The 9,964-nt window shown below is 38.0% G+C and overlaps 1 protein-coding gene across 1 annotated transcript in view; it reads right to left on the bottom strand.

The window, feature by feature from the left end:
- Positions 1 to 5,471: 5,471 nt before the first annotated feature.
- The window catches only part of SPOCK3 (SPARC (osteonectin), cwcv and kazal like domains proteoglycan 3), a 356,641-nt gene continuing 352,148 nt past the window's right edge, over positions 5,472 to 9,964 (bottom strand). Inside the window, exons 10-11 of the mRNA XM_006111699.5 lie at positions 8,712 to 8,849; positions 5,472 to 7,206 (exon numbers count right to left, since the gene is read on the bottom strand). Of these exons, the coding sequence (XP_006111761.3) occupies positions 7,034 to 7,206; positions 8,712 to 8,849 (311 nt within the window). The 3' untranslated portion in view covers positions 5,472 to 7,033. The remainder of the gene's footprint in view (positions 7,207 to 8,711; positions 8,850 to 9,964) is intronic.

Raw genomic sequence — 9,964 nt, 5'->3', positions numbered from 1 at the left:
TCATGCTATCATTCAGTAGATGAATTTTAAACCTACATTTACCCCATGAATTTCATAGAGGTCCCACATGGAACAATATGTACTCAGTGTATCATTTTACTTCTCCTGACTGAATTTATGACTGCTGATAGCTCAAAGCAGGAATCAGTTTGTAAGCCAAGAACGTTCTGCATAGTTGTTTAGAGAACATCTGGGTCCTGACAACTGACTTTTTCCACTGAGAAGACGTAGAAACATCACTTTTGCTGCAAACGTCTAGATACAGAATTTTGATGAAGTTTACAGGTTTTGGTGCATATATTTCATTGAAATCATAGTAAGGTTCTCAGTATGTTGCAAAATGGAAAGCCAATAGAGAAATTGCAAATATATTATTTCATTAAGACTAATGAAGTGTAGAGTTTATGTATATACATATATATATATATTCACACACAAACCTCATCTTTCTTTCCCTATAAAAAACTGAAAACAATACAACTTAAACCTCAGCCTAAGTGGCCTTATTTGCTGGACTGATGCTAAAGTTTCCCTTCAAGCCCGTTTGTTAAAAGCCATTTCCACTGTAGCCTGGGCAAGGTTAATGAGTTACATATACCACAATGACAATGCAGAATTTTACCAGCTTTATGGATGGCTCTAATACTCGGTTACAGGAAAAGATAATTGGAAGAACTTTGCCATATAAAGGGTTATGGAATGAGCAGTCCCCAGAGTAAGGGATAATTGGAAACTGCACTTTAGGATTAGTCCAAACTGGAATTATTCTTCAAAGAGTATTTCTACACTTTGAACTGAGTGTGTGCTTTCCAGCTCAAGGGGCCATACTCATAGGAGCTAGTGTGCTAACACCAGCCTCAGGACAGACAAGTCACCCAGGGTACATCTAGACTACACCTCTCTGTCGACAGAGAAGTAGATTAGGCATGTCGAAATTGCTAATGAAGCAGGGATTTAAATATCCTGTGTTTCATTAGCATAAACATGGCCACCACTTTTTTTCAACACGGAGCTTTTTTTGAAAAAAAAAATGGCAGTCTAGACGGGGATCTGTCGAAAAATAAACCCTTTTTCGACAGATCCTGTATTCCTCAAAAAATTAGTTTTACAGGATCTGTCGAAAAAGGGTTTATTTTTCGACCTGTCGAAAAAGGGTTTATTTTTCGACAGGTCCCCGTCTAGACTTCTGTATTTTTTGAAAAAGCTCCGTGTCGAAAAAAGTGGTGGCCATGTTTATGCTAATGAACATGTTTATGCTAATATTTAAATTAGTATGTTTATGCTAATATTTAAATCCCTGCTTCATTAGCAATTTCAATGTGCCTAATCTACATCTCTCTGTTGACATAGAGGTGTAGTCTAGACACAGCCCCATTTACATATGGTCTCGGATTGGCATGCACTCAAGGGAGTTTGCTCTCCCTAGGGCTCATGCTGGTGTGGCTACATACCAGTGTTTGCTGTAAGCTGAGCGCTTGGGTGGCCACCCAAGAGAGATTCAAATGCTGCCCAGTTGATTAGCACCCACAGTCAGCAGCATGTGTTTCTACTTGTGGAGCACATCTGCACATGCCTTGGTGCACATAACAAAATTTATTCTACACATGGATGGGGAAAAAAAAAGAGGTAACATTGCTACATACCATTTTGAATATGCTAGCTCAATGAGAACTAATGTGGATATGTCCCCGCAGGATGTACCCGAATTCACAGAGTAGTACACCCAAAGAGCCATCTCTCTTTACTGCCATTAGGGACAAAATTTTAACTGGACAAGATTAGGGATTCTCTCCTTCAACCCATAGTGCTTTTTATCTTTATTCCAATGTGTAGCTATTAAATGGAATGCTGGTGAAAAAGTTCTCGAGAATAAAATACATCTGATATCAACTCAGTGTAAATACAATGCTAACATAAATAGAAGTGAAGAAAATGAAGTCCTCTTGGTACCTATTGAGTGATTCAGATTACCGAAAAGCATGCTGACCATATGACCCAGAAAATCTGGGACAGTCCCGAATTTCAATCTCCTCTCCCGGTGCCCTGTAAAACACTGAAAATGTCCCGGTATGGCAGCGCAGCTAGAAGCAACTGCATTCTGCTGTTTCCCCTCACTCTCCTTCTTCCAGGGAAACACAGGGGTGCAGGGACCTTCCAACAGATTCTTCACACTGCTCTGGAACCCAGCCAATAAGAGCAGTGGGAGGCAGTACCTGACCTCTGGCCCTCTGCTGCTCTGGCAGGCAGGTAGTTCTCTTGGGAGCCACTCTGGTAAAGCAGCAGCAAGTAAGTGGCCCCCGTCTCCTCACATCCACCTCCACGAAACCATGCTGCCCTTTAAACTTAGTAAGAGCCACACTGGTCATCTTAGATTTAAAAGGCAGAGCCACTCTATTTTTGGTTCAGAAAATATGGTCACTGTACCAAAAAGTCAGTAACAATGATCATTGTAGCTCAGATCACATGTAAAGTTGGCATGTTTCTGGGTCTACTTCATTTCGGCTTTTAGGAAATAAATAATACAATCCCTATAGGCAATATCTCTGGGAAGAATGTGTGAATAAATATTAAAAAAATTGTATCTTCCAGGACACACAATGACATTTCCTAAATATTTTCCATTACATCTTCTTTATCCATTAGAGAACCTAAGACTTTAGCAAAGAAGAGTTACAATAATCCTCCATGTTTACTTATCACAAACCAAACATTTAATAATCCAGCTATCATTGCAGTGAATCTTCCTTTGTCTTTGATAAGTAATCCAATTAGAACTAATGCTATTGATGCCTTTGGTGTTTTGAACAACACACATCTGTAGGACTTAACCTGAAGTATCAGATAAAAAGCTTAAACAATGATTGGAGATAATATTCACTTGCTAGCTAATGCTACTTGATATTTCAGGTTCCACGAAAGAAATACATGTTGGCAGCCTCTCAGTATCATAAGTACATGCAATTAAAACATTACATCTGGAACTCTTCAAATTGGCATGTGAACAACCTGAGGGCAAAAATACTCTGATGTGCAAGCCCACCTAATTTTGAGCCATTTGTGCACATACGTTGTGTACATGTTCCCTTCGGAGGCTTGTCTCTTGTTTCTCCACATCTCATCTTACTTCATGACCTTCTAGCAGTGGAGCAAAAAGAGTCCTTTTCTGTCTCCAATTTTAATTGTATAATTGTATCAATTTGTGTGTTATTCACGTGCAATGCAGCAATCAATCTGTGCAGTTGTTGCCAGTAATTGCCACAAATCAAATCCGGGGCTTTGTTTTCCACTGTGTCTGCCCATTGTCAGGTTAATTACTTGATGGCTCTGGACTCATGTTGAGAAAAAACCTACAGTGAACAAATACAGCCCTAAAGATAAGTACATTCCAAAGCTGACAGCCCAGCTGCTGAGCATGCCTTTCTGCCTACACCATCAAACTCAGAACTAGGAACATAGTTCAGTGCAACTACAAAGATGGAAAAAAAAAAAGGCAGAGGTGATCTTGACCAGGTCACCTGATGTTTTGTTGTCAATAACAACTGCTTTTGGCTGCATCTGTAAGCATTGAATTAAAATCAGAAAACTCCATGCACTTGGAGTCTATGTAACGCACAGGCGGGGAACCTTTTTGGGGTCAGGAGCTACTGACCCTCAGAAAAATCAATTGGGAGGGGGACACACAAACGAAAAGGAAAAATACATAAATACTCATTGACCTGGCTCCCCGCTTGCCAGACCTATTAGCATAACAGTGAACCTGTGAAAGAGCCATTAAGTGGTAAGGAAACCATTGAACAGGCATGTGCCAACCCTGAATTTACTGACAAAAACAGTTGTGCATTACTATGTCTACAGGACCTTAGTTTAAAATTTGCTTTACATATTTAATGAGTTTGTTGCTGAATATTATAAAATCACATCTCTAAAAAAAAGTCCTTGCATAGACATTTAGATGCACAATCTGAGTATTCAGCTTTAGCCTTACTACTTGGATCTTCAAATATATAGTGTTTTTAAATAAATTCTTCAAAAGACCCTCCTTATATAAATACACATTTAAATTTGAATTACTATAGACACTTGTTTTCAAAGTCTTCTTTTCCTTTTTATCTATTCCTGCTCCCCTTTCACTCCCATGTTGAAGAGAGCTCTTAAAGGAAGATCATTCTTTTTTCTCTAGACAACTTGACAAATGCGTTTCCATTTTACTTCTGACTATTTGATGAACTAGTTTTATAATACCCCCCCACCAAAACCAGTACCTTACTAAGATATAAAAACATTTGTTATGCCTAATATGTTTGCATTTTATCATAAAGATAGTGAAATTTCATAAATATTTGCTATGAAAAATCATACAAAATAAATTAGCGTTCCCTTTTTCTAAAAGCAGTGAACTTTGTTGTGGACACACTAAACTGCTCTGATGAATGATTATAGAGGCATAATAATATATTTAAAGAATAAAATCAGCGTAGAATTTCTGACAAAGAAAATGTAAAACAGAAGAGCTGCATCATGTATGCCACAATATTTAATGTTGTATTAATCAGCTGACTTGCACTTATTACAAAGTTTCTGCAAATACAGGCAGTCCCCGAGTTACACGGATCCGACTTACGAACGGGGCCCGTCTCCCTGGTCTCCAGCAGGAATAAGAGATCTTCCGGAAAAGGCTTTATTTTCCGAAAGATCCCGTCTAGACTGGCGCTTTTCTCTGGCAAAGCCCCGAGCCGGAAAAACGCGGCAGTCATGTTCATACATATGCCGCGGGGGATATTTAAATCCACCGCAGCATTTGCAATTCCGACTTGTCTCATTAGCATCTCTTTTCCGGAAAAGGGCGCCAATGTAGACACAGCCATAATGAATATGCTGTTATATGATGCTTAACTCTCCTAGCTATTAAACAGCAGAACCAGCTGCATGAAATGTATCTCAATATTTTTCAGGTAATATTCATTTGTCAAGAAACAGAGCAGTCAGTATTTGCTGTATCAGACAATAATCACAACTCTTTAGCTTTAGTTTCTTTATGTAAAATCATTGTTATATATAGAATTTTATTCCACCAACAAGAACCCAGTTCTTGGTGAAATTTTGCCATTATTAACTATATTTAAGAAAATAACATGTCAATGCCTCTCATACTATGATGAGGTTTATAAGAAAGAAATGAAACATTAGCTCCCATATAATAAAGAAAAGACAAAACAAATCTTTAATTATAAATCTACAACGAATTAAAAAAATACAAAAAACCTTTTTATGGGTTTTGTCTTGATACAAAAATTATCTCTTGACATGTAATGAAACACTAAGGGCACTACATAAATAAAATACTTGAATATTTGCATGATTGTGGAAATGTATCTGAAATATGAGAGCTTCCAATTTTTCAATAGAAAGCTATACAAAAGCTTCAAACTTATAGGCTCTGCTATTAAAATCATTACAGTATACAGCTAAAGGTTGGTTACAAGAGTCTTTATTTTGCAAACTATACATAAACAGTAAAAAAGAAAATGCATTATACTTTTATTACATAAGATAAACATTAAATTTAGTATTTAAATGTGTAGAAATCAAATGCAAAGAATAAACTGATTTTCCTGTCATTTAACTGCAGATGAAAATCAGGGAAACCAGTGATCCACTGTTAAAGTCACACAACCAGTACTGTAATATTACATAGGTTGTTTCAGTTTTATTGTGGGCAGAAAGCCATAGGTCTGATATGCATGAACGTGTTGGAGTTCCAAAATGTCTACACAATTAATTAACATGCTAACATAAATACAGTGATTAAAGTAATTTTCTCTACAGTTAAATCTTAAATGCTACTCTACACAATAATCATAATCTAGTCCACATGGTAATTACATAACAATAGAAAATAAAATAAAATAACCCATTTCTTCATTCCAGCAGCAGTACCTATACTGGTATTAATTTGGTAATTGGGTGTGCTTAGCTATTGCCTAACAGCCTATATCGGTATGCATGCTAAACCTTTCTATTTCTATTTTTGCAAGGCACCTTACAATATTGTGTCTAAATTTCTGCACTAATAACAGAAAAGTACATGAATTAATATAAAGATGCAAAACTATTTTGTGAAATAGAAAAATTAACAGATATGTTTGGAGGGTTTAAAACTGTCTTGGGGCAATATCCAGTACTCTCTAGTACAAGTAATGTATACATGAAATATATTTTATGTAATGTTTTAAAATTTCAAAATATTTTATGATAATCTTTTGATTAAAGATATAGAAATAAAAAGGTAAAATCATGCTGCTTGAGTAAATAATCAAGCCTATGAGTTTGAGATAAAAAAATGAAAAAGGACAACAAAACATTAGACATGTAGAATCAATGCTTGTCAATGTTTACTGCATTTGATAAACATCCTTTCAAGAAACCAGCCATTTCTTAATCAAAAACATAACTAATTTCAAACACAAAGGAGGGCCTTTCATTATTTTCTTCTATGTGACAATCACACAACATCACTGGTTAAAGGTTCGTAAGATGCAACTTGTGTGTTGAAATTTCTATTGTATTAAGTTGCTGATTCAGGTCATGCACAATTATTAAATCTACTACATGGCCTAAATCATTGCTAAAGTTAAATCTGCTTTAATATATAACTTCGGTCATATTTAAGAGGCCACCCAAGGTTCCAAACCATGTTCCAAATCATTTTCATGGAAGTTTTTAAAAGTTTGGCTGTCCTCATAACATTTTGCACATTTATTTGTGTAGCAGCACATCACATTTCCTTCTTTTAGGCTAGATTTCCAATGTGTTTTCTTCTGCTCAAAGGCATATAAAAACTCAAAAAGCACATAATATAATGATTCTTATTTAAACAAAGAAAGTCTATGGACTCCAGCTGCAATATTTGAAATAATCATACAAAATATACACATCGTTTAGCATCCTTTTGATCTTGGAGAGCAAAGGGATTTTCTAGGAGATGTCACCTTTTGAATTTTAGAAAGGTAGAATTTATCAACCTGTAATATTGTCAAATATATCCATCATGATCATCATCGTCGTCGTCATCATCACCTTCATCCTCTTCTTCATCATCATCAATTTCATCTTCATCATTCATTATATCATCTTCGTCATCTTCATCATCTGTCCATTCATGAAAATCACCACTGGCAAAATCGCCTGAGATTTCTAAGTCAATAGCTTTAAAAAAAAAAAAAGTATAATAATTACATTATTGTGATAGGAACACAGTGTCACAGAACTAGCTGTCAATTTATTTAATTTAAATAATGAGATGAAGTGAAAAAGTAATACCATTGGTATCAATAGTTCTTGACATACATAGAAGGAACTACTTTTCCACACACCACCTGTGGAACTCTCTGCCACAAAAAGTTGTTGAGGCCATAAACCCATTGGCTATGTCTACACTACAAGGTTTTTGCGTAAAAACAGCTGGTTTTGCACAAAAACCTGTGGAACGTCCACACCTCAAATGAGCTCTTGCATAATTAAATGGGCAGTTAAACGGCAGAACAGATGGCTTTTTCCGCTGTAGGTAAACCTCCTTTTCTGAGGCATAACTGCTTTTAGCGCTACAGCTATTGCACAAGAAGGTGGACGCTCAAGAGGGGTTTCTTGTACAAGAAACCTCTATGGGAAAAAAGCACAGGTGCTCTGATGGCCATTCTGTGAATAGCCATCAGAGCTTTCTTGCACAAGAGTGTCCATGCAGTCTGGACACTCTGTTGCACAAAAGCACGTGGCTTTTGCGATGTGCTTTGAGGTGTGGATGTGCTCTTGCACAAGAAGTTTTTGTGCAAAAGGCTTCTTGTACAAGAAGCATGTAGTGTAAACATAGCCATTAAAATTAAAAAGGACTAGATATTTATCTGGCTATAAAGAATATCCAGAGTTGCCACTGCGGATATTTTGGATGGAATATTAACTCTCTAGTAGTGTCATGGTTCAAGCCAATGTCTCACTAATAGAGATCAGAATAAGATACTCTTTGGTAAGCACTCTAATTAGGATTAAAGAGGATTTCTTTTTTGTAGGTACCAATTTGGCAGCTGGAATGGATCCTGAGAGGCTTGACGGAAGTGAGCAGGGTTATATGCTAGAAATTCAGATTGCTCTTGATTAGGCAATAAACAGGAGATTGGAAGAGGTATTGGAATAGCTTGAGACTTTCTAGGGATTGCAGCTAAAGGTAAATATGTCTCCCAATATTTATTTTTTTTACAGACAATAGGTTACTGGAACCTTAGAATTCCGATTATAGAGAAAAGGTCAGGGAAAACTAAGAAAGCTAGCAGAGAGATGCAGGGAACCAGTGCTTCAAGAATTTCTGTTAAATTCCTACCAACTAGATTGTAATTAAAGAATTGTTGAGTTGATTTGAATAGCATGGTGGATACCCCACTTGATTTTATCAGGTACTTCTATGTGTGATATTGCTTTATTTTAACTCTCTTATCCAGAGCAGAATAAGCACTATCCAGATTATATGGTAGATAGTTATAAATAGAGACACCATGATAGATACTATAGAAATTAGTGAAGCAAACAAATAAACAAACTGACTTCTAAATCTGTGTTGTTTTCAACTAATCCTGCTCCCACTGAAGACATTTAAGAGTTTGACCACTGACTGCAAAGGGAAAGAGGAGTCTAATTCAATAACAAGGAAGAATTCTTCTTACCACAGTCTGCAGCGCCATTTGTTCTGGATCCTGTTACCTCGTTGCCGTATCTGTCAACACACCAGCATAGCCCTGTACTTCCATGGCACTGACTTGGTTTGTAATACCCATCTTCATCACATAATGGGATGTACTGCCCTGTGATACATAAAGATTTACTTACAATATCAGCAGTCACCTGTACAGATGATACCAATTTCCTACATCAGAAGTGAAATAAAAAATAAACAACTTTTTGTATCTTATCTCTGTTACTGAGTCAAGACAAATTTTCTACATGATATATTTGCCCCTTGTTCCTGTTCAAAGATGGAAAGCAGATATCAAATATATGAGCCTTTCCTTGACTGGTATCAAGGATAGATATGCCCCAACCTTCAAGGGTATCATCTTTCCTCTTTCTAGCTCCTCACTGATCTTCAGACATCCGCTCCACAGAAGACTCCCTGAAAATCATAGCCAAAATCTCAAACACCTTATGTAGACACCATACTAGACAGGAAATTGCTTAGATGTTTAAATACAGGAGGCCCCCGACTTGCGACCACCCGAATTCCAACTCACCACACTTACAACCATTTTTATAAGCGCAGAAGGGGCTGAAAACCCCCGACTTATGTTCTCGGCCAGCATTTACAATGGCGCATGGCACCTGTCATAAATGAGGGTTCGAGTTACAATGCCCCCGACTTGTGACGCTTCCCCAGGAACCAATCATGTTGCAAGTCAGGGGCCTCCTGTGCTGCCATGCAGGGCTGAATTAGCTCTTCGGGGGGCTGGGGACTAGTAGATTTTGTGGGGCACCCCTAGGCTCTGGGGTGGGACCAAAACTGAGGAATATAGTGTTGTGGTGGGGTGGGGGAAGGTTGCTGCGGTGCAGGTCTGGGAGAGATTTGGGGATGCGGGGTCTAGGTGGGAAGTAGGATGCAGGAGCGAGCTGGGGTTAAGATTGTGGAGTCTGGGAAGGAGGAAGCATGTGGGAGGAAGCAGGGGATTACCTGACAGGGTAGATTACCTTGGCAGGGGAAAATAGGTGGTTCTGCACCACATGCACTTGCAGACACCACCCTTTCAGCTCCTATTGGCCATGATACCCAGCTCAAAGCGACACAGCTTTAGGGGAAGAGCTGCTTCCCCTCCACCCTGCATGCTGAAGTGGCTGAAGTGGCTGCATCCCAGGGTCCCAGGATAAGGAGACTCCCGTTAGTCCAGGGCCTTGGGATGCAGCCCTTAAATCCCCTTTCATAATCTAG

This window comes from Pelodiscus sinensis, chromosome 4, assembly GCF_052426305.1.
Source record: "Pelodiscus sinensis isolate ZL-2025 chromosome 4, ASM5242630v1, whole genome shotgun sequence".
Classification (NCBI taxonomy): domain Eukaryota; kingdom Metazoa; phylum Chordata; order Testudines; family Trionychidae; genus Pelodiscus; species Pelodiscus sinensis.
Note: the sequence above shows the minus strand (reverse complement) of the source record. Positions and strands in the feature narration are given on the sequence as shown.